Here is a 25,562-nt window from a genome sequence, read left to right as displayed (position 1 = left end):
GTGTTTGCAAAATAAATTTCAGCTAAATTGAGCAAAAATTGTATTTACAAATAAATTTGGAAATCAATCAAGGTACAAAATTATGTTCTCATACTATCGAAAAAAATTTAAATGGTTTTGCTAAAAACAAAAACTCTGAAACTTTCAGAGTTTCCTTGTTTAGCAAATTACCAAACATTTGCAAGTTTAGAACTTCGGGAAGGAGTTTGTTAATTAGCCCGAAAATAACCATATAACCAATGAAAACTTTTATTCAATAACGTTTGTGTGTGCTAAAATCTAATCGAGAAGCATTGATGCGAGGGAAGTTGTCAGTTTAATTCTTTAAAATATATGAAATAATTTCTTTCAAATTTATTCTTACGTTGGAAAAAATCTACATCACGAATAATACAAAAACCCGATATAGTCAAAACGTTTAAGTATTTCTTTACCCGTTGGAAAAAATAGGTCAGTTGAAATTAAAGAAATATTTGTATTGCGTTTTTCTATACTTTTACAACAAAGAATATTTTTTGCATCTCATGTAAGCGATAAGCGAAAGAACGTCGTGTCTCTTTGAAAACTCTGGGAAAATTTTCTTTGTATATATTTCAACTACATTATGTAGCAGATGAATTTTTAATCGCATTAAATTAAATGTTAATTTTAATAAAAGGTGCCTAATTCCAGAAATTTTCTGGAAGAAAAGAATTGCGTAATCAAATTTAAAAACGGCAATGCCACTTGACTAGGAGGCAACAAAGTTAATTTTAATTATGAATGATGAATAACAGAAGAAACGTTCAGCGCTATCAGCACCATACTTATGCATCACAGGTGTTGCGGCTAGAATGCAATCTTGACCAGCAATATGACTGATAAAAATTGACTTTTGACGAACAATCAAGGCGCGTGTGAGACAGGTGCTCTGCTTTTCTTATTACTCGTCGTTATCAAAATGAGCTGAGAAACCACCTGTGCTCGCACCTGTCTTGCTGAGCTCGCTTCTAGATATCAGAGCTATACTTTTTAATCAAATTGTATACTATAACTCAGCTTTCGACAGTGTTTGATTAACACCCGCAATTATTGAAATAATTATTTCTATTGAAAAATAGGCAGCTGCTCTTTGAGTATTGGTTGAAAATAAATTAATCTGACCATCAAAATCCTTTGAAAGGAAGTTTGGTGTGAAATTGGACAGCATGAGCTCACCTTGGATGATTAATCACAGGCCTTCCACAATCATTTCGCGTCCTAATCACAGAGCGTTATCTCTGACCGTGCATAGCTTTTGGTCCTCCCTGTGAATAAGCAGCAGCCCAGATAGATAGATTAACTTGAAACTTAGTCGTGCATCAACCATGGCTCAGCTGAAGGGTCTCTCACTTCTTGCAGCTTTAATTCTGCTCTGCCAGGTACGAATTGTTGGAACCCACATTTTTATAGTTATTAACATAGATAATGGACACCTGTGTAGTTATCGATTGCTTTGTGCCGAGAGGCAGACTCTAGAACAAGCAGGCACGCGGCAAAAGGGTTACGCAACTAATTTTCGAGGCTTCGAAAATTTAAAATTTAAACTCACTTTTGTTCAGTTTCAATCATCTGTGTAGGTTCATAAAGGAATGAAAATTAGTTGTTGATTTGCTATATAAAAATATAGCGTTCCAGATTTATCATTATCACCCACGATTTGTGATTTTTTCCTGGTTTGACTCAAAGTGACGCATTGAAAGTAGGGCTGTGAATTTTTACGGTTTGTTTCGGGAAATGGTCGACTGTTTTTCCGCTTGGATGGACGGTTTTAAACGCCTTCTGAGCCTACAAAGACGGTTTTTTGAGGCATTGTTATTAAAATGTTTTTATGCCGTGTTTATGCTCTTTTTCTAACGGTTTTGTCCATATGACAGGTTATTTGGCACTTTTAGGAGAACTGTGCTAAATTTACGAACCGAAAAAAGATTATTTTTCCCTCAAAACTGACTGAAATTTTCATTGCTGGAATAGAACCCGTTGTATGGAAATTAAACTGTTTAGAACCAAAATGAGGACAGTTCTAACTGTATATCAACGGGCCAAAAAGAAACAGTCTGTTTCGCAATATTCGCATGCTGTGAAGAGCTCTTTGTCAATTTAGACGATTTTATACTGTTTCTGCGTCTGTTTTAAACAGTTGTGGCAGTTATAGACGATTTCAGGTACTGTTCCAATAGCTCAGGAAAAAATAGTCGATCATCTAAGTTACACAGCCCTACACACATGCATGTCTAAACCTTTTTACAGCCCTTTTCATTTAATGATTCTGTGATTTTAAACTGATAAAATAATATGAAACACGCAGATGCAATACTTTAAAACCATGCAATTTGCGTCTAGCAATATTCATTCTATAATTTTCCCGCAGAATAATCCTAACGAGGTCTTTTTTGCATGTTGAATTGATATGCTGGACGTTTTCCTGAAAGCTAAAAACGTCTTTGCTTTGCTATAGTTTGGCTTCTTCCCGAAACCCTATATTTCATGAATTCAAAAATTGTTTCCTTTTGTGCCTCGAATTTGATTTTATGTATATAGAAACGATTCTTATATTATAATTATATTGCAAACGAGTTTTATGAATCATATAATTATATCAGACATTCTTATTTATTTTCCTTGCTCCACACTGTTTATTAATACGTAAAACAGTAAATAATCAATGACTCATCTCGTCCATAATTGAAAGTGTCTAAAAGAAAGCTCATTATCGTAATATGATGCAAAAAAATAATTGTCAAAAGTAAAGAGACACACGTCATTATGCCGAGCGATTAGATTATTTTAATTTCACTTTCCCGCGTAGGTGAAGACTACAATAGGAGAGGCCCACTGCGTTTGGTACGAGCAGTGTATTACCGAGCCTTCCACAGTAAATTGCATCTACAATGGCACAGCGAAGCCGGTGGAGACCGAAGAGGGCCTGGAAATCCTTAGGAATCGTTGCCCGCACTTCATAAACGAGGGTACTTTTCCCCTTTTTTTAACGAGAACCTCTGTAAGAATTAATATTACGCACACATTAATTAAAATGCAGATGGAAGCGCCAGCACTTGTTGCGACTTGGCGCAAATGCGATCGATGGACAAGAGCATACAGATGGCCGCCGGCCTTCTCCAGCGTTGTCCATCGTGCTACCGCAACCTGCTGCAGCAAATTTGCGGATTTACCTGCGGTCACAACCAGAGCGACTACATCGAACTCGTGGACACGAAACCAATTGCTGGAGGTGCTTATAAAAATTATACAAAACTAATTGAAATTTTCGAACTTTTATATATATTTTAGATCAAAAACACTTCCGGTTTAGTTTATTTCCATATAGCGCTAAAAAAGAGGAGTCTTCCTCGAAATTCAAAGTGGAAAAAATGGAAAACCAATATGTACCTGAAAAATTTTGATTTTTCCACATCTATTCGATGGCATGAAATTATTTTTCGTATTGCTAAATAATACGATTATTTTTACGGAAATATTATTTTTTAACTAAGAAGACCAGTTAATTTACATTCCATTTTGCTTTTTTTGGCATCAGGTTTTTAGCTAATTGCAACCAGTTTCATGCTATCATTTTAAACACTAATTAAAAAAAAGTCGCGAGGGTATGACGTAAAGTGTCATCTTAAAAAAACTTATCAATTCTCTGAAAAACTTACACTTCCGAAACTAGATGAGTTTTTGCAATAACCTAAATAAATTATAGGAAAAGTTGCCGTGTACGAAATTAACGTCTACCTGACGAGCCGCTACATGAACGAGACTTTCGAGGCGTGCAGCGAAGTAATTATGCCGAGCAGTGGGCAGCTCGCTTTAGACGCGTCGTGCGGTATTTGGGGTGCCAAGCAATGCACACCGCAAAGGTTTCCACATTCACTTTGATCACCAAGCAATTCGCCTGAACCGAAAATTAAAAACCTACAGGATGTTCGACTTTCTGGGAGATCACACGAACAACCCGTTTGTGCCTTTCCAAATTAATTACCTGCCCATGGACGAGCCCGAGGGCGAATACGTACCGTTAGACCCGTACACGGCCCGTTGCAGCGAAGCGTTTTCGGTAATAAAAGCGATCTAACATTTAATTGGAACGAATAGCATTGCGGCTGGTGCCAATTTCAGGAAGGATCGTGGCCCTGCAGCTGCGTCGACTGCTCTGAAGCGTGTCCAGCGGCGGCGCCTGCGTCTCCTCCTGCAGAACCCTGCATGGTTGGCGTGATCAATTGCAGCTCCTTCGCAGCAATCATCATTTTCAGCGTAGTCACCGTAGCTGCTGCCGTGTTCGTCATATTTTTGAAGTACCGCAAGCGAAAGAGAGCCTATTCCAACGGTAAAAACTTCAAAACATTAATAAATTCAAATCATTAATGCAAAGTCAACTGGGAAATTTAATAGTTTTATTTTAAATATTTTTCATTACTTTGGAATTACAAAATAAAAAACTAGACCTTACACAAAGAAGTTTAGAAAACGAGCTCAAATTCTTTTTGAAATTTCAGCTCATGCCAGACATCCAAAAGCAATTTTGAAATTATTCCGAAAAGTCACGGGCTGAAGGAAAAAAGGTCAAGCAAATAACACAGAATTAACTTTATTACCAATTGATATTTTTTAATCAGCCTTTTTTCCAATGAATAATTAAATCGACAATGACGGAAGAGCAAAGCACTGCTAACTAGTTGTCTGCCTCATTAGTACTATGCAATCCGCTCGGCAAATGTGTCAAGCGTGTTGCATACTCTGCAAAGCTGGATTATTTTCCCATGACTGCTGAATCTACGCATTTAAACACGAATTAATCTCATGAATAAAATTCATCTAGACTCAACAGAAACTGCGAGCTCAAGCGAAGCCGACGCCGACGAAGCCTTAAAACCAATGTTCAATGCTGGAGATAAAATGACGGAATTCTTGGAACGAGTGTTTTTCAGATTAGGATTGTGTGAGTTTTGCCACCTGCACAGATGGCTCGATCCGTTTCTAATCCTGTTCTGTGTGCTTTTCAGTCTGCGGTCGTCATCCAGCCGTTGTTCTCGGCTGCGGAGCCGTATTTGTTCTCGTCCTCCTGCAGGGAATATTCCTCTTGGAGGTCACGACCGATCCGGTCAAATTGTGGGCCTCGCCAACTAGCAGATCGCGTCTCGAGAAAAACTTTTTCGACTCTCGCTTCCGTCCGTTCTATCGAACGGAGCAAATTTTCTTCAAGGCGGTCAACATGGAGAACGTGATAAATTTTTAATTCGTGTTGCACCGTTTCACTAAACCCAGCGTGGTGTTTATAATTTATCAGGTTGTTCACCAAACTGCCGACGGCGAGGTTGTTTTCGGGCCGGTCTTCAATAAAACCTTCCTGGAAACCATTTTTAAACTTCAGGAGGATATACAACTGGTAATAAAAAGTTTTGCACTCCTGCAGCAAATAAAAACAAGCTAACAAACACATTCTGTCTGCAGTTGGGGGAAGACATCGTCGGCGCTCCGTTGCTGAAGGACGTGTGCAATGCACCCATGACGAACGCGTTCACCGGACCCAGGGTCGTCGAGCAGTGTTTGGTGCAGAGCGTCTTTGGCTTCTTCAACAATGACTGGGACAAATTCAACGAAGTTAAACCAGGACCGGAAGGCTCCGAGCTCAACTATCTCGACCACATGCAAAGTTGCATTCAGTGAGTTAAATTTTAACTGATTTATTGTAAAACTGACCCATTTTTCACGATCAAGGAAACTCTTAGTATTTGACTGTTTAATTTTGGCGAAACAATTGCATTCGATCATGCAGCTTTCCTTGATGTGAACCATGCAAGGTGGTGGAAATTTATCGATTTAAGCGATAAAATTGCTTTAAAAAATACATTTTTTGCTTAAATTAGGATTATAGACATTGTTCAAGAAGATATGAGACAAGTTTGGAGTTCCAGAAAAAAAATTTCTTATATGTCCACGTTATGGGTTACATAAATTTTTAATGACCAACCATGGAGCAAAAAACAAATATATTTCCTATTCTTCCAAAGGACACAGAAAAAAACAGACTATTACCCCGTGAAATAACATCAAATAAGGAAGGATGCTTTTTCAATTTTTGTAAAAGAGGGAGTTTGGTCATAGGAAGGGCGAGTAGTGAAGTTTGAAATTATGTAATATAAAGTGCGCTCGCCGAAGATTCATAATCCTCTGCAGTTTGTATTATATTTTGGAAGTAAAAAAGACGCCTTAATAAGATTAATTTCATATATTCCAAATTTTCACTTAAAGCTACCAATTCTTGGTTAACTCTCACAGAGAAGCATCCAATTTTTGCAAAATTTTCGTTTTTATTGTGAATAATGGTATTGTTGACCTTTATCAGCTTGCGCTTTGATTGAATTTTTGATGTAATCACGAGATATCGAATGAATGTAATCTGAAGGTAGAGAAAGTCACGGGGAACGAGTTGGTACGTAAATTAATGTGTCAATCAGAAGCCTGATTAAGTTCTTGAAGCATCATCTACTAGAAATTTTTTACTAGCCAATGTTTCAGTTTTCTGATTGTTAAAAAAATATCGGCAACCCGCCCAACAGTTCTGTCAAACGGGTTGCATATCTTTTATATTTTAAGCGGAGGAATTTTCTAGTTTGAGATGTATGCAACCCGTTGGGCAAGGGCGCTGAGCAGATTGCATACTTAAGCATAAACCCCTACACACGATTTACAAACCACATAAATGAGTTCAAAGCCGATCCCCTTGCGAGCAGAGCTTTACAAATCAACGTTGAACTAACTTTGCAAAATCATGCAGGAACCCGTATAACCCGGTTTGCTTCGCGCCGTACAACGGGCCGGTGCTGCCGTCGGTCGGCCTGGGCGGCTACCTGCCTCCGGGCGAGCTGTCCGGCGACGCGTCCGACATGATCAAAGCGCAGGCTATTGTTCTGACCATCTTGGTGGACAACTACCTGGAGCCGGAAAAGGTTGCGCCCGCGTACGAGTGGGAGAAAAACTTTATCGCATTCATGAAGCGCTGGGAGGCGGAGAGCAAACCAGGCTTTATGGAGATCGCGTACAATTCCGAACGCTCCATTGAGGACGAGTTGGACCGGACGTCGCAGGCCGAGGTGTACACGGTGCTCATCAGTTACTTGGTCATGTTCGTCTACATTTCCATCGCCCTCGGCCGCATCAGGAGTATCAAAACCATTCCGGTAAATTTTAACTAATGAAATGTGACGGGTCTGAGGAAAAACTTGGCGAGAGGCCAAGCAAAATCAACGAAATTTACACCAGAAATCAGTCAAAAAAATTTACTATGCAATCGACTGGCAAATTTCGTAAAGTTTACTTGACTTTATGCCAAATTTTTCCTCTGAATCGTGAAATTTTGTCAACTATAAATACAATGAATTTAAATAAAATTTAAAAATTAAGATCGACTCCAAAGTCACTCTGGCCGTGGGTGGAATTCTGGTCGTATTGATCTCTGTCGCGTGCTCGCTGGGAATTTTCGGCTACGCTGGCGTTCCAACAACTTTACTGGTCATCGAGGTGCAATTTCTCTCGATTTTCCTCGTCCTTGTGTTGAATATTTAATCGCACTCTAGGTGATTCCGTTTTTGGTCCTGGCCGTCGGGGTGGACAACATTTTCATCTTGGTACAGCGTGTGCAGCGCGAGCCCGTGCCCAAGCACAGTAGCGAGCCGGCTGTGCTAATGGTGGGCCGCGCGCTGGGCCACGTGGGACCCTCCATGCTTTTGACCAGCGTCTCCGAGATCACCTGCTTTTTCCTCGGTAAGAAGCACAATTTTTATTTAATTATTGGCTTACAACGAGATAAAAGGTCTTATATTTTGGACATTTTGAACTGGATAAAATAATCACTCTCACAACTGGTAACGAATCAAAATTGATATCAATGAAAAAATGTTTCTTTTCTATTTTCTATGATACATTGTTTAACTGAAATATTTTTAATCATGAACAAAAAGAAAATCAGAATATTTAATCCAATTCGATTGCGTCTGGATCTTTCAGAATGTTCTATTCTATTCTGATTTTTAAATCTGTGTCATTAATAGCTGAATTTTCGACTTGATCGAGTTGAAGATTTATTTTCCCTTATTCACACAAAAATGATTAAAATTTTGTGCCTCAGGTGCGCTGTCGGAAATGCCTGCAGTGAACACCTTTTCACTGAACGCCGCGTGCGCTTTGCTGATTGATTTCATTCTCCAAATCACGTGCTTCGTCAGTTTGCTGGTGCTGGACACGAAACGCCAAACGGTAAATCGATGATTAAATTAGAATCGAATAGTTTAATTGACGGAAAATCCACTGCAGTCGGGCAGAGTGGATGTTCTGTGCTGCCTGAAACCGAACCCGAAGAAAACGGCTGACGTTTCTCCCACCAGCGAGAGCCGCGGCTTCCTCTACAAATTCTTCGGCAAATATTACGCTCCTTTCTTGATGAAGGAGCCAACACGTCTGGGAGTTTTGTTGCTCTTCTTTGCGTGGCTGTGTACGTCCATCGCCGTCGTACCTGTGATTCCTCCCGGCCTGGACCAGGAGCTGTCCATGCCAGAGGACTCTTTTGTCCTTAAATACTTCCAGGTGAGTTGAACGTTGCCGTGCGAATAACTAATTATTTCTTTTGCTTGCAATTAGTGCGTACTGCTGGAGTAAATTGTTTTTAGTTTTTTTACGATACTTCACCGGCTATAAAGCGTGAACGTGCACGCAAGTGGATAAATCAACGGTTAAAATTGCCGTAAAAGTTGCTGGAAAGTTTTTATGAAGCAGAGCAAAATGGTTTATTGCTTAGAGTACCTTCAGATTTTTAGTGTATATGTTGAGTCGTGTGTTATCACTTCAACGCAGTTTTACTTACTAAAATAAATATGAAAATGGTTTAGTGGTTTAGTTTAACGCAGTACCCAACAGTACCTAATATTTGTATTCAGTGCCCCCCAAGAATGCGTTACACTTTTTTATGTTATGCGTGTAACTTTACAAATAAAATATGTACACGCAAGGAACTGGAAATAGAGAAATCTCAAATTATGATTGCACTACCACGCATGAAAGCGATCCAAACTACACATTTAAAAAACACGCAAGTCTCATTTTTAGAGTGATAAAAATATAAAAAATGTGAACCGAAACATCAGATTTCACCTATCTCCGATTGTTCCAAAATATCCCTGTTTCCGTGAATTCAGAAATTCTGGAGTAAAATTGTCTTCGCAATAACAAATTCTCGCTTTTACCACACGGTCCCTTGTGCATTTGCAGTACATGAAAGATCTGCTGGCGGTCGGCCCTCCTGTCTACTTTGTGGTCAAGGCTGGCCCCAACTACAGTTCGCCCTACATCCAAGATGCAATGTGCGGCGGACAGCGGTGCCGGTCCGACTCGGTCTTCACAGAGTTGTTCGCGGCCACTCGCAATCCCGAAGGGTAAGAAACGCTTAATTAACGGCACTGGTCATGCATGTTCTCCGTCTGTCTGCAGCACGTACCTGGCGAACGCGCCGTCCAGCTGGCTGGATGACTACTTCGACTGGACCCTAGTCACCGGCTGCTGCAAGTACTTCGCGCTCAATGACTCCTTCTGCCCGCACAACTGTAAGCACAACCCATTATTTTTGCACGCTCGGCCGACCACGTGAAAAATTGAGGCGGAAGCCAAATCACCGTCTTTGTTCGGCGGTTTTTACTTCTCTATTATTTTCGCGACAGCTTGGCGGCTGAGTAATTGGTGTAGATTTTTCTAGAAAAAAACGCAATGTCAAAATCTGCAACGTTAACAAATGGCTTCCTTAATTTTTTAAGCGTTAATTCCCTTTGATTTTGATTGCAACTTTCAATTTTTTTTTAAATAAATTAGACGACTTTTGACTTTTTTAAGTATATGTTAGATAGTTTACTAATTTCTAAACTAAAATTAAAAATCGCACATGCAGAGAAAATCAGCAATTTCGTAATTATTAATTTTCAAATACTAATACTAAAATGCTTATTTATTTTACTTATAATTTAATAAAAAATAACTAACTGAACTCATTTACTGAGCATGTATGGTTGTTTACATTGGTGGAGAATTGGGTATTAACTGCTTTCCATACTTACTTTTATAAAAATAAGACACAATTTTTTGTTTGGTCGTCTTAAACAAAATTTCGTTACGTTTTTTAGAGCTGAAATTGCATGATTCATGCTCATTTGATGTTACCTTGCCTTTGTGAATAAAAGCTCAGAAAAAATTGTCGACAATCTGAATTTTTCTCAGACCTACTGATGATTGCGTGTTGTTGGCCGTTGCCCTTGCTGCCAAAATAAAATTTGTTTCGCAAACACGCTCATCCAATTCTTGCAGATGGCATTTCGCAAGGGTGCAGCCCGTGTGAGATCAGCTATCGCGAGGACGGAGTGCGGCCCGTCGTCGAGGACTTTGAAAAGTATATTTCGTTCTTCTTGCAAGACAACCCTGACAGCAACTGCGCCAAGGGAGGCAGGGCCGCGTACGCACAGGTGCGTTGATTACCCCGCGGGAGGAGAGGGGGTGAAAATTCCTTGGGATTAATTTGCTAACATTTTGACGGCACAGGGCGTGAATTATGTGCTGGATGACGAGGGTGCCGGCACCGTCGGGGACACCTACTTCATGGGCTATCACACGCCTCTGCGGACGTCGCACGACTTTTACGAGGCTCTCCGCTCTGTCAGAGAAATCTCTGCCAAAATTAACGACCGCTTTAAGGATATTAACGGCACCAGCATCGAAATGTTCCCATACAGGTAATGCAGCTATGCAACCGGTTCGTCACACATGCTCTCCCGGTTGCATATATATTTAATTTTCCTTGAGGTCTCATAGTTAGCCGCGAATTTTTGAGGAAGCTTACGCGGCTGATTGATTTTTAAAAGTAAATTTTGACGGTTCAAATGGTCAAAGGGGTAAATTTGTTTCCGGCACTTATTATTTTTTTTTACTTTTTTACCGGTGGCTGGCGGCTGACTTACATGATACAAAAATAGTCGGCAGCTATCAATCTGAAAAGTTTTCCCTAATAAAGCCTTTTTAAAAATTAACTCATTTTTACAAGCAAAGTTATGTGATCCGCAAAAATAGTTTAACAGGTCAAAATAAAGGTTAAATTTATTAAAACGATATAAGAAAAAAATTAAAACTAGCACTCGCTGAACACTTTTCTGCTTAAAATTTGTGAAAAAATCACAAACTTACCATGAGTAAGAAAATTACATACATCACCCTGAGAAGATTGCAAAAATGCGAAGTTGATTGAAATCTGACCACCTTCTAGGAATTTATGGCACATAAGAAATTTGTTAAAATTATGAAGGTGTAGATCTAATGAACCATAATTAACGGAAAATTGTCATCTTTTATCTAACAATATCGAATAGTAGCGAAAAAACACCATATTTTCGGGTTAATGTACCTCTACCTTTTCACAATGCTCAGTAAAATTGTTAAGAAGGAAAAAATATAATCCAAATCCAAAATAGCTTTTCCTGCTCTTATTAAAAATACTCGGAAATAGACAACAGCTGCGTATTTAACAGGAAGGGCACGAGAATATGCTAAAATCGATCTACTAAAATATTTACTGAATTCCGAAAATGAGCCGAATCAAGTCAATTCTTATCTAGCCGCCAATGGCAATTTTTCCGGGGTCGAGATGTGTATTTTGATAAATCGGCCATTCAAGTGCTAGATGTAATGTGCCGATATGCAACTCACTGACTCGCTTAATTCGCCTTTAGCGTGTTCTACGTTTACTACGAGCAGTACCTGACAATTTGGAACGACGCTATCGAATCGATTGGCATTTCGCTGCTGGCCATTTTCATTGTGACCTTCCTGCTCACCGGCCTGGACATCGTGTCGGCGACCGTCGTGCTGGTCACCATCCTCTCCATCACGCTCAACATGGCGGGGATCATGTACTGGTGGACCATCGAGCTCAACGCCGTTTCCTTGGTCAACCTCGTGATGGTGAGAGCTTCTTCTTCTTCTTCTTCTTCTCTCTCTCTCTCTCTCTCTCTCTCTCTCTCTCTCTCTCTCTCTCTCTCTCACACACTCTCACTCTCTCTTTCTCTTTTCGAGCATTCATAATTTTCTTCTCTTGCTTAAGTGCGCCGGCATCTCGGTCGAGTTCTGCAGCCACATCGTGCACTCTTACACGCTGTCCACGTTCAAAGACCCGGTTGATAGGGCACGCGACAGCTTGACGAATATGGGGTCATCGGTGAGTGGATCTCAAAACAAAAGCCGGCTTCCCCCCTCTCACGAGTGGCGTCATTCTGTTTTAGGTATTTTCCGGCATTACCCTAACCAAGTTCGGAGGAATCATCGTGCTTGCTTTTGCCAAAAGCCAAATTTTCCAAGTAATTTCAATCGAATTTTCAGTTCGGATCACACCTTAATTTTAATCTCGTTGCCAGGTTTTCTATTTCAGAATGTATTTGGGGATTGTGATCGTTGGAGCCACACATGGACTTATTCTGCTGCCCGTCATTCTTTCCTATGTTGGTCAGTAAACAAATGCGTCTCCTTTGTTGACAAGCTTTTCCTTATTTGAGATTTCTGTTTGCTCCAGGCAAATGGACGAAGAGGAAAACCGCTATCGTTTTTCAAGGGGACGAGGAAAACGGAGACACAGACAGCGGATCAGAAAAACCTTTGGGGTGGTCGTTTTGACATTAAAACGCAGATTTAGGAAAGGAACCAATCTATTTATTTTTAGTTAGTCAATGTACACGTGAACGTTTCAGCCATTGTACATGTTTGCCAATTGTAATCTTATTATGTAAAAAGTTCCTGAAATGAAATTATACATATTGTGATTAAAGTACTTTTCCACCACTGATTAAGTTTCGTTTTTAATTTTTTTTCGCTAATTCTGCCAGAGTGCGTTTAGGCGAAGGTTTAAACCATGCAAGAGGTACTACACGGTGTAGAATTAATAACTGTCCAATCGTGTGGTTCTTTTCATTTAGGGGCCAATTTTTTAAAAGCTTGAGCATATTTTAAAGCATAAACCAACCAAAGTCGTAGAGCATTTTATTACAGAGCATTTCAGGTGTGAAAATCACAGATTGTATCTTTTTTCAATCTAATCTTTTGGATAAATGCATCAATCCCGAATTTTATAGGGAATTTTAAGATATATTAGGCGATAAATTTTTGAGAAGGACGCAGAAAGATTTGTAGAATATTTAATTGCAATTTAATTTATTCCCTAATTAATGTATCAATGTTCAGGTTATTAAACTTTCAACGTTCTTAAAACACGCGCATGACAGAGTATGAAAGATTTGGAAATTTTTAATAATTTTAGCACTATCGATCTCTAAATAATTTCTCATTACTGCCGCATAAGATTTCCAGTGCAAAAGCTCTGCAGACTCCATCTTATGGACAAGGTGGGAAAGAAAAAAACAGCTAGATCGAAATGAACAAAGTTATTTTATCACTAGGCTCTCCAAAGGCTTAATCTTTCAAATAATCAACAATAGAGACTGATCGTCCAACGACATGATGAACAATCCAAATTAAAGAGAGAAGTGTTATTCAGTCTATCATTATTTATATAATGTTGATAACAATTTTTTATCATAGTTTGTAGTATCGTCAAAGAATGATCCTTAACCCTTATGCGAACGACGCTCCTTGAAATTGCTTTTTATAATTATGTTTTATCATTACACGGACACGTCATTCGAGATCCAATTTAATCAACGTTACGTCATGCGTGCTATGAGACTAATCAATTTTTTGTTATGAATGACAACAATTTCTTGTCATAAATACTTTGCGTGAAAGTGCAATTCATTTGCTGCAGCGTTCTAAGCGTGCACATTCTGAAATTCTCTTTTCGGTTGGTGTGTCTTTGAGTTGGCTTTTTACAAAAACTGTCAAGTGCCACACGCGTGAAATGTTTTGCTGTGTGTTTCCTTTTTGTAAACTGTGTGACGCGTGCGTTTTTTTAAATTTCATTTGATGACTCTTGAAATTTTTTCCAACAAACGCTTTTATATCTACATGTCTTTGAGAGCAACAATTAATTTTATCAATTATGTAATTATGCATTAATTTTCAACCTACAGCCTATAATTTCAAAGATTTCAAGATTCTTTATTGCTATTATCGGTAGAGAGAAATTGGTATTTTTTTCAGTTTTCGCCACAAAACTTGTGAGTCGAACTGGAGGGGCGAAAGTAATTGAAAATCAAAGACAGGTGGCTTAAATAATGTAACAATAGGACAGTAATCATAAACTGCAAGTGAGGGAGGTCTGGCACTAGTAGAAGAGAAATAAAATTTCCTTCGGACACTTGATAGGCGAAACTGCTGAATCGTTCAACTTTAAATAGGGTGCAGCGCCTTCGCGTCTAGCAACTATGTGCACATTTCAACCAGCAAAATGCGCACATATCACATTACATTGAAACATATGCAAGTGCACCAGTTGGAGAAAATCGACGTCAAGGTACGAATTCCAAGGTTTGATATAGATATATTTAAACTCATATTTTAGGTCACAAACACAAAATCATAATCAAAACTCGCGTCAAGGATTGTGTTTTTTTTTCAAGTTTGAAACTTTGCGAGTTTGACAATATATAATATATATATCACTATATGTTCAGAATTTGGAGAGCAACAATCTACTGTGTTTGTCGAAACGTCATCCCTACGGCCCTGTGCGTGGTGTACGCGTGTTCTTCTTCGTGTTTTGTTCGGTTTGATGTAAGTCTATTTCCCAAAGTGTATTGCGAGAGATCTTCTGCGTGTGTCAACAGTGCAACTTTTCGTAAATATGCATGTACAATATAGAAAAACATTTTGGCAGGATATTTTGACTATTCTTGCTTATTGTGTTGCTACGGATTTAAATTTCATGTTAGCTGGATCGCGGCAACGTGAGGGAGACTAACAAGCAAATTGTCAAAGGAAAACCAACGGAAAAGTCCAGGGTGGTCTTTTCAAAAGTGTAAATCTATCGCTTCGCGATTCGCACAAACCCTGAGAAAGCGGTTGAAAAATCAATCAGCACAAGCGCCCGATACAAAATGACTAGATTCGTATGTGTTTACGTGTTGAAGCAGGCTAGTGCAAGAAAAGTACCAAGGCGCTAAAAAGATCACTTTGGTCCTAACAAACGACTCCTCGATACAAGCTTTGGAATCAAATAGTGGAAATCATTAAATATCACCCCCAAAAAGTCTACAAGGCTTTCCAACAGATTTCGGAATGAGAAACCACCCCAGACTGACATCTAAACGCGGAATCATTGACAGCATCTCTATCCGTGGAATGATCGATTTATTTATATAATTTGACTCAAATATCAGTTGAGTGTGTCAACTGCAACAACGTGCGCGTGCCGCTCCTCGGCACAAACACGGCAGGTAGTTCTTAAAAAAAGTCAACAGCGCACTGCGTTCTCAAATTCACCAGTCGTCACGACGTGCGTTAAAAAGTCCGAATCACATGCAACATCATCAACTTGCTTTCTTTCTTTTTTCTCTCGTGGTTAAAATCGCTTTTTTGCAGCTACTTAACGTGCTTTCAGTCGAAAGAGGGGGAAAAATTGGTCGTGGCGACGCGGCCGCTCACAGCTCGGCCATCTCGGGCTCGGGCGCCGACCTGGCCGAGCAGACACCCTCGTCGGCCATCCACTGCAGGTCTTTCACGGTGGCCTGGTGCATCGAGTACACGGCCGTCACCACCAGCACGTGCATGATGTTGTGCGAGTTGAACCACGCGTCCAGCCGCCCGGGGAACCACTTCTCCGGCACGTGCATCGCTCCGATGGCGCCGCCCACGGCCGAAACCGCGTCCTGAAACAGCCCAGCCGAACCCCCTATGTACTTTCATTTGAATAATTATATGGAGATTGGAAATGAAATTGGCCTCCCGCGCTTCCTGTCACGCTCCAACCAGGCCTCATTAAATTATTATGCGCCAATTTTTGCTTGGGAACAAAGCCTGGAGCGTAAATAGGCAACCTGCGCAACGTCCGTGTTTGTCAGCTTCCTGATTGAATACCATTGATCGGAAATCATCAAACGTCACTTTACCAGTAGGGCTGTGAATTTCAGATGTTCCCCCGAAAAATTAATTAATGGAAACTCAATTGAACCCTTAAAGTGTGCAACACAAAAGTCGACTATTTAGAGACTGTTTCAAAGCCGATTTAGATGTTTTTTTAGGAAGCTGTGTATGCATCACAACCCTTAATTTGGCATTATCCGAATATAAATAATTTTAATCGCTTTTAGATAGATTAAACAATACTAAAGTTAAGTTTAAATGGCCTTAAATTGCATGATGCATGGTCCCAAAACGATTGCAAGCTCAAAAACATATGATCACCTAAATTTCACAGTGACCTATCGGTTGTCTTTTTCTTGAGTTTAAGAGAACTAAACTAAAAAAAAGCATTTTATTGGAGACATATAATTGAGGTAAAATAAATTGGTTTAGGTAGCATCCTCTGAACGAAGTACTTGTGTGAAATTGTAATGGATAAAGAAAAGTGAGTTCAGCAAAGCGCGAAACCGTGTTTCCTGAGACGGAAAATGGAAAAAAGCGAAACAGCCCTTACACGCTAACGAGAGGGAAGTGAGTTGGGGGGAATAATTACGCTGCTGGAATATTAAAGCGAGTCGCATATGGAGGCGAGTTTAAAGGAGTAGAAAGGAGAGATGGAAGATGGATGTTGATTTTGTTGGCAGTAGCATAAAAGTTGTATTTTTGCATGATTGATTAGTGGGAGGAATTTTTTCTTTGTGCCGCAGGGCTTTCGCGCTACTTTAATCTGCAAAGAATGACGTACCAAATAAACACAATATAAAAACAAGTCTGCATATTTTAGAATAGAATAGAGTTTTTAATATCATACTTAACCAGCCCAGGCATCATTTCATAAATGCCCACCCGAGAAAGAGTAAAATAGGAATATTAGCTTCAATATTCAACGAGAACAATTATCCCGCATGGCTTCGTACTATTTTTTTACCCTTATTTAAGCCGATATTTTTCTTTGTTCCAAAATCATTCTTATTTATCGATTTCAATTTATATCTTAAAAAATAACCATCAGAGTAAAAAATGTGCTCTGTGCTGACCTGAAGGATGACGTGGAGCAGCGCGTCCGGGTTGCCGCCAGCGAGACCCAGAGAGCGGAGGCCACAGAAAAAGACCCTCATAAGGAAGGGCAGCGCGAAGCAGAGTCGTCTCTCCCAGGGCGACCAGGCGGTGAGGGCCTGCGAAAAGTGCACAGGATAAAGAGGCGCAATTACCACCGGCTAGCAGCAATAAAAAGCAGCGGTAGCGGATGCAGGCATGTCCGTCCCGAGAGATAGATGTGCGTGCGATACGTACCTTGTAGAGGCCCCAGATTGATAGCACCACGTAAAAGGCAAAGAGCGGGTACTTGAGCAGTAACGGCATGCAGTGAACAGTGGCGATCACCATTGGCATTGCACCTGAAACACAAATTGCGTTCATGTCGTTAAAAGCAGATCCACCGTCTGGTCGCGTGTGTTCTTACGGAAGCACCAGCTAATCGATGACGAGCTGTCCGCGTGCGTTAAAAAATGACATGTAGCGCGGGTGGAGACAATTTAAGAGAGTACATTTAATTCAGGAAATATAATGTCCAAATAAAACTTAAAAAAGGGTTGAAAAATAATTTTTTAAACAGGTCTCGATTTTTGGATTGTCTAAAATTCATGAAATCCAGGCTGTTTCACAAACTAGCTGACTTGAGCTTTGTGGATAAACTTCGCACTAAATTCTCTCTCTCTCTCTCGCACAGAATGTATGAAAATGTATTCAGGAGTAGCTTTTTAAAATGTCCCAGATAGATCCCGAGTTTTATGTCACCCCTGCAATGGTTGGCCAGAAATGGAAGTCAGCCTTTTTCACAAACAGACATGTGCTCACATGACATGCCTTCCGCTTTTTGACGTTTAAAAAAACTTTGAGATGGATGGCTGTATTTGTATCAACTTTGACTTGCCTATTGCATTTTACAGATTTTAACATTTCTGGAACTGTTATAAAAATACTTTAACTCTATGTGAAGCCACCAATACGAACTTTTGTACGCCTGATTTCTGATACTGGATAGATTTGAAAATGTGGAAGTGATTTCCTGTTCTTTCCCGATGTGCAGCAAAGCCTACTTATCTCTCCATCCATCAAATTTCTTGCCTTTTATTGACATCACCATAGTATCAAATCTTTCCTTCTCTCCATTCCAAGTTTTTTATGTCAAGTTTTTTAGGGATATTAATGGAACATGCTAGATAATATTCTCTTCAAATGTATCTCCCGAAAAAGTTTGGCGATGATTAATATAAAAATTTTCACCCCCAAGAATAGAAAAATGCAGCATCAGCGTTGTTCAAGTAGAATTTTCCAATTTGATTTTCCCTACGTTCTGCAGCTGCGAAGCGATCGATCGATGTGTTGCCAGTTGTGGGTAACACGATAAAGAGGATTGGCTTTCAATGCCGACGTAGATTTATATTGCAGATGCACAGTTTCAAAATGTCAGGTTAATTCCGATACACTGATTTAGCATGACAGTGACGCAAAACTGTTCAAAGGGAAGCGGAGGATCGCGTGTCTCCCTTTTAGCTGTATTGGGCGAAGCAACAATTTTGTTTGCACGATGACGTCAATAAAAAGTTCTGCGAACGCAAACTTCGTAATCATGTTTGCGTCCATCGACCGCAAGACTTTTAATGAATTGTACTTCCCACACACCATATCAAAACTAACGAATGACCGCATTTTTCGCAAAATCTGATTACCTTAAAGTTAGAAATGTAAAAGCTGCAAATTATGCATAAACTATACTATTATATATTTAAAGAAAGCTTCTGCGGTAGTAGTCATGCGTCATACTCTCTTATTTATGGGTAAAGCCGTCATGATTCCGAGAATAGCACTTTTTGCAGTGCTAATTGATACTCGAAGGTCGGATTAAATTAGGCATCCAAATGTCGAAAATTCGAGATTCGGAGTAAAATCTTATTCTGTACCGGTTTCTGGTCTAAATTTAAAAGTTTCAAAAAGAACGCCAGAACCAATCAGAGAAAGGAGCAGTCTTCTGATTGGCTTTATTGACATAGCCCTAGCCTAACTATGAGATAGAAACACCGGCAGAGCCACTGCGACAGCCAGTGCAATTAATTGTAAGCTACAAGGCTTTTGCTGGCTGGCTGTTACTGTGGCTCTGCAGTCTCGATCTGGCTTTGAGTCAATCACAGAACCTCGACTGATTGGTCACTGGCCGTTCTTATCTTGTGGCGCTTTTATCTTAGTTATCCAAAAACTTTACGGTTTTACGTTTCCACCGATTTTCGGTACATCGTGTTTATTTTTCGATGATGCCTTACCTAATTTGGAATCAATTGATACTGAAAAATTAAAATGCCCTGCTACTACAGGCAAAATAGAGGACGACCTAGCACGCATTTAAAAAAATTATCGAAGCAAAACTTCAGTATAATGGAAAGAGATTTTGTATTATAAATATTATTAGATGGGATCTAGGGTAGAAAATTTGACGCATTTTAATGAAAATGAATTTTACCCCTGCAAATATAATGGTCCAAGAAAAATTAAAAATGTTTAAACTAAACACAACATTTTTTGCTTACATTTATTTAATTATTAAAACTTCTCTTTTTTATTTCCAGTATAGCACATGACATTGTTCACTAGAATATGTTTTTGCCTCTTATATACAATTGAGATAGGAGTGGATAATTATTAACTGCGTGGGCATATTTTCACCCACACGTGCCAGGCAAAACATTTCACTCTTATCAAACAACTGACTTGTCTAAAAAAAGTGGTGCTTACAACGGGAGAGGCCTTTGTTAAAACGTCAGTGGTAAATCGCAGAGCAGGTTTTGACGGCAATGAAAGCCTGAGAATAACCTTTAACCCCGTGTGCCGCCTGTGGTGAAACAAAAACCGAAATGCGAGAAGTGTGCATGGTGCGTCATATTCTGGAATGACAGTTTTCGCGGACACACAAATGCCGTCAGTTCGTTTTCGTTCCACCGCCGCCGCCTTTTCACCCGCAAATCACACGTGCGAGAGAATGAACTGTGTGTTTGCTTTGCGTAAGCCGACTGGACTTTTTATGCACGCGTCCGACTGGCCAGCTAATATATCGAAATGAGTGCCTTCTCTGCGCTGCCGTGACACGCGCAAAAACTTTTTCCCCGTATTACACCGTTCTAATTCTTTTTGCGCACACTTCGTGACAACATTACAATTCAGAATGAGCTAACCGACAGCATTTTAATTTGTTTTCCCCGGTGACATGTATGTCAAGGGGACATGTTGACGCATTGACTCTCACTCTGACGTAGTTTATATGGACTAAAGCGCAATTTGTTCTCGTTTTTCCTGGATTAAAGCCTGCTGGAGTCACCTGACACTGACAATGAAATAAATAATGAAAAAAGGCAGACTGGATGTTTTCCTTCGCTTGATTATTGGAGCGAAAAAGGAAACACGGGATAAAAAATCAAGAAATGCAAATTTTGAATAAATAAAATGTTTGTTGAACTCTAACTTTTCCTGTTTTGCGTGGGAATTTTGAGGAATGATGATTTTAAAAGAATGGTGAGACAATATTGAGCAAATTCCTCAGTTGAACGTGGACATATCTTTCTATTCAGTTAAGTGGAAAAAATGGAAGTTTAGTTCAAAACAGCGCTTCATTTTGTTTCCCTGAATGGTTTATTTTGTTCCATATTTTGCTATTTGCGAGTGTGACTTCAACATAATGAAACGGTGTCTTAATTAATTTTGATAAAAATAAACAATTTGAATCAGAAATTCTGCCTCTCATATATTAGATAAGAACATTCCGAGGTAAGAATGTTTAATATCCATTTTTGCTGCGGCGACAAAAGCAATCTATTTCGCGTGCCTCGCGCAGACTTGGCATACCTCGCTGTTAGAAAGCATTAATCTTAATTACATTTGCCTCAGGAGGGAGTATTATCTCTAATTAAAGGCACAAACGGGTGCAAACTTTTGGATCTGTCCCAACACGCTTTGTAGCCTTGCAGCGAAAGAACCGACCGACCTACCTACAACTTAACGCTCCTGCTCGCTGCTTGCGCGCACATTGCATAGTTATTAACTAAAAAGATGTCAGGGGTGCAAATGTCGGCTGAACCAGGTGAGATAGCGCTTTTATCCAGTTTACCGAGTTGAATAACAATATTACATAATCCTCATCTTTTTAAATATCAAATTACCGTCATAACGCTTTTCATATTACATAGTATGGAATTATAAAAGTTTCCTCTCTGCATTTTTAATGAAAGCACACAGTTCACAGTTTCAAGGGACATGAATAGTCAGCATAAATATGAAGTAAAAGAAACAAAATAATTGTGTGGATCTGTTGATTAAAACTTTATTAATTACAAGGAAACTCTTTCTACGTTTTACTTTATGGCGCATTAATTAAATTCGAGCACTATCAACGATTCAAGTAGGATCACAAAGAGAAACTGTTTAATTTAACGGCGTGAGAAAGCTGTGGAGGTCCAAAGTATTAAACTCCTTAATGGTATTTAACTTGGGAATCGGTTTAAATTCGAAATTTGATGCAAAATTCCGTTCAGTAACATCTATTTTGACTTTCGTGATAGGTCCCTATGTTTTAAACTTTAGCAGGAAAAATCATTAGTAGATTATGATTAAAGGACAACGAAGCTCAAATTTTGTGTGATTAAAAAAACTCATTTTTTTCGAATCTGGATATTTTTAATGTATTTAATTTGTTTGAAAATATAAAAAAATGTAAGATAATTTTAATCATCACGAAAAGGGTAGATCTAGGAATATTTAAAGTTGTTTTGTTCATTAATTAAGTTTTGTAAAAGTTTCAGAGCCTCAAAGCGAACCCTAATTAAGGGAAAATCGTTATTAGGAATTGTTTAATTCAATTTTAAATTCACTTTCACCCATTTTCTGTTAATAAATAAAAATTGGACATCTCATTTGTATTTGAATCAGCTAAATGACGGAGAACTTTGACGATGAGACCCGGACTAGAAATGAGAGTTCTCGAGAGTCCTAAATATTGCACCCCAGACAAGAAAAAGGCAATTAAGGGAGATTTAGGATAGGGATGAGTGTCGGGAAGTCTGAGAAATGAGTGCGACCAAGGGAGGCATATGTGCAGCGCGCTTAAGTATAACGGCCGTGGATTTTCGCGCGCGACGCCCACTTTTACTGTTCTTTGCGCGACTAAAGAGATGGCATTCTCTCTCTCTCTCTCTCTCTCTCTCTCTCTCTCTCTCTCTTCCGTCCGTCCACGCGGCATCAAGTTATTCCGCCTGCCGGCTGCGGAGGCGGCCTTTGTGCCCTCTTTGTCGCCCAGAATGTATCAAGGATAGATAGATGGGCCGCTGGTGAATCAAGCACACCAGTGGCCATTAAATTTTCGCATTTCTCTGCAGTCGCCCTGCCTTCCACTTCCACCACCCCCAGGGTGTGATGGACTATGAGGCCTGATTGCATTGCACCGAAATGAAGCATCCACACGATGAACGGCAGCCGAGCGGAACAATAACTTCGTCGTTCTGGCTCACAGCCTTGATATTCGCCGCTACAAAGCAGCTAATCAATAATAAGATTATATTTTGAGAGCATTTGAAGCATTGATCAAATTGTTATTCTGGCTGGGTCGAGGAAATTGCTTTATGTATCACCCCTAAAAGAGAAACGTGACTACGAATAAAATTAAAAATGTACTGGACAAAACTTTTAACCTTTTTTTATTAAAGATATAAAAAATAAATATATTTATTTTAAATGCATGCACGATCTTTAAAAATAGCGAAAAATTCTTATAATTTCATAAATTTCTAAAGAGGTTCAGTGAAAGTTGCATGTTAAGATCAAAACTAAAAATGTTGCATATAACCACCCTGAATATTTAAAAAGTTTTGCTGTAATGCGCAAGATATTTATTTGGGAGTTATTCATATATCAGCAGCGACTCTTGGTCTCATTTGCAAATGTATATCAGGGCTTAAAAGATGATATTTTTGTTTCTTCTTTTGGATGTGGGGATTTATGGGGTAAAACTAATAACTAAACACAAAACAATAATTGCCCTGAATATTTAAAATGTTATGTTACCCCCATGCGCGATGTTGACTTTATAGGCAGGTCCAGAGCTCATCGATTGAGGCTTCTGGCTCCGCGTGTAAATGTTACTGTGCCTGAACAGTGCTTCCAAGTGCAGTGCTATCGTCAGTGGAATAGTCTTTCACCAAATTTGTGTATGATGAATGCGTTTAAGAAGACAATTGAAGAAGCAATATTCTCAAGCTACCATTAATCATTACTTCCTTCCAAATGTTGTTCCTACATAATTGTATCATTACTTTATGGATGTGTGCTGATTAGGGGCAGAGTTGCCCTGTCAGCCCATAATAAACTTAATTTTGAAACTAAAACTACGCTGCTAATCGGCAAAAAAAAAAACTAAAATTCAATTTAAAACACATGCATGTGTGCTATCGTCTGTGCCATCAGACGTAGGCAAGAACGAGAAGTGGATTCAAACAAAAAATTTATATATGTATGAGACATTTTTCTAAAAATAATGAAATGACTAATTTTTATCCCTAAATTTTAAATTGTTAATGTTTTGCTGATTTATTTTGGCTATGGAAAAATTGTTGCTCTCTGTTGATCCGCAATTTACATGAAAGGAAACATACTTGAGGTCATAATTTTTTCAATTAATAGAAAAATTAGAATTTTAAAGTTGTGCAATGTGTACACCCCAACTTATGGATTTGCAGAATATCAAGAGTGGGCTGCAAAAATTAAGATTCCTGGTAACAAATAACTTTGGAGGAAAACGTTGAATAAAAAACAATTACTTCTTTGATTCTGTTAATAAATAATCTAATAAGCTGCTGTGGTTTGCATGTAATTGGGGAAATACACAGAGAGAAAATCAACAAAATTGCCACAGCAGCCACACTAAAGACCTCAAAAAGCAATAAAATTTTACATGCACTGTGCGGAATTAATACAATATCTCCTTCTACTCGCCATTTGATCATTTAAAAGGGATTAAAATATTGAGAGAATAATTTCAATATGAAACAGCCATTTAGGTGTGAAGCGGTGGAAAGGGCTGTAAAAGCAAATAAATGACTCCATTATGTGCAGCAGAAATCGATACAGCAGCGTTAACGGCACCAAACTTCGCTTCCTGGATCAAATCTTCAGGGCTTTGCTCCGACAAAGAAGCCCAATGTTGAAACAATAATATTCTAGGTATTATTCGCCTTTATTGGTTGACACTGGTTCGCACTATGGGCCATTTCCGTTCAACTTTCGAAGACAAAAGCGCCACGTGCAAACTCGATAGTGGCTGGCGGCGGTGCCGAAACAGCTTCTATTTGGGCGTCGAGAGAAACTGGGCAATATCCGCCATCCCACGCGCGCCGAACGCATCTCCCTATCTAGTTGCCGATTGCCGAGCGCCGAGGGCAGCTGCGTGATTGTCTACGCGTACAAAAAAATGTTATTCCAACGCAACACATTTAACCAGTTACGCGAAAAAGCAAGCAAATCTCATTCTGCTGCTGCTTGGCAAATGTCAAAGGCGCGTGCAGATTTCACGTTTCGGGAGCGGCCGAAAGCAAATTTATTTATACACTAGCGAAATGTGCATGCAGCCCTGCTTTCTGCTGCCCGCTTGTTGATTTTGCGCACATAAAAGCTGCTGGCAGCAGCGGTGGCTGGAACATCAAACCCCCCGTCCGCGCGCGCAGTGTATTGTGTGATATGCAAAATATCCACCAACAAACACAGCCTCGGTCACAATGAATAATTAAAATCGGCTCGGCATACTGCTTCTTTAGAATGCACTCGAGGTGACCTCGAGCGCTCGTTGAAATAGGTCATTGGAACGCTGCTAATTGGACCCGCAAAGCAGAGCAAGTCATTTGGAGAAGAGTAAATCTTAAAAATTGTATCAAACCACAATATTTACAAAATTATTTTTCATTTATTGACAGCGAAAACTCGGTAACAACTTGAAATAGGGTCGACAGACTTACTTAAAATTTTGATGGCAACAAGGCCCATGTCTTGAGGCTCAAAAGTGGCACGTACCCCCACTCCCTCAGATTTGCAGTGATTTTTGAAAAAAAATCGTGTTTTGACGTTGCTCCAGGTGATCACTCAAACCAAAACCCGTTCAACTCAACTCGACGAGTACTTTGAATTTGTCATATTTATATAGCTTGTCCCCGAGTTCACAGGTCAAGGTCATGGAGTGCAGTGTGCGGTATCTCCCGCAGTTCTAATCAGCTCAACTTCATACCTTGCTGCGTGTGAACTCTCTCCTGCAGTTCTAAACAGTGTACCTGCTGCAGAGGCACTCAACTGCTCAATACCATGCTCAGGTTCTATTCACCTTTACAGGCCAGCCAAAATTTGTTCCATACTAGTGCGTT

At 39.5% G+C, this 25,562-nt stretch overlaps 2 protein-coding genes across 2 annotated transcripts in view; one reads left to right on the top strand and one right to left on the bottom strand.

The window, feature by feature from the left end:
- The first annotated feature begins 1,266 nt into the window (after positions 1-1,266).
- On the top strand, positions 1,267-12,890 carry LOC135940176 (NPC intracellular cholesterol transporter 1 homolog 1b-like). The gene is made up of 24 exons (XM_065484968.1): positions 1,267-1,400; positions 2,828-2,987; positions 3,059-3,250; positions 3,725-3,881; positions 3,943-4,078; positions 4,141-4,348; positions 4,841-4,960; positions 5,025-5,242; positions 5,309-5,407; positions 5,473-5,684; positions 6,800-7,202; positions 7,426-7,542; positions 7,599-7,785; positions 8,150-8,277; positions 8,335-8,604; positions 9,286-9,449; positions 9,505-9,617; positions 10,369-10,523; positions 10,600-10,790; positions 11,781-12,012; positions 12,152-12,265; positions 12,330-12,404; positions 12,462-12,549; positions 12,617-12,890. Exons 1-24 carry the CDS (start codon positions 1,347-1,349, stop codon positions 12,715-12,717), a joined length of 3,894 nt encoding a protein of 1,297 aa, XP_065341040.1. The 5' UTR covers positions 1,267-1,346; the 3' UTR covers positions 12,718-12,890.
- The window catches only part of LOC135940187 (progestin and adipoQ receptor family member 4), a 35,045-nt gene continuing 22,214 nt past the window's right edge, over positions 12,732-25,562 (bottom strand). The window contains exons 3-5 of the mRNA XM_065484980.1: positions 17,410-17,513; positions 17,154-17,291; positions 12,732-15,863 (exon numbers count right to left, since the gene is read on the bottom strand). Coding sequence (XP_065341052.1) covers positions 15,636-15,863; positions 17,154-17,291; positions 17,410-17,513 — 470 coding nt within the window. The 3' untranslated portion in view covers positions 12,732-15,635. The remainder of the gene's footprint in view (positions 15,864-17,153; positions 17,292-17,409; positions 17,514-25,562) is intronic.

The sequence above is a fragment of the Cloeon dipterum genome, chromosome 1 (genome assembly GCF_949628265.1).
Source record: "Cloeon dipterum chromosome 1, ieCloDipt1.1, whole genome shotgun sequence".
NCBI lineage: Eukaryota > Metazoa > Arthropoda > Insecta > Ephemeroptera > Baetidae > Cloeon > Cloeon dipterum.
Note: the sequence above shows the minus strand (reverse complement) of the source record. Positions and strands in the feature narration are given on the sequence as shown.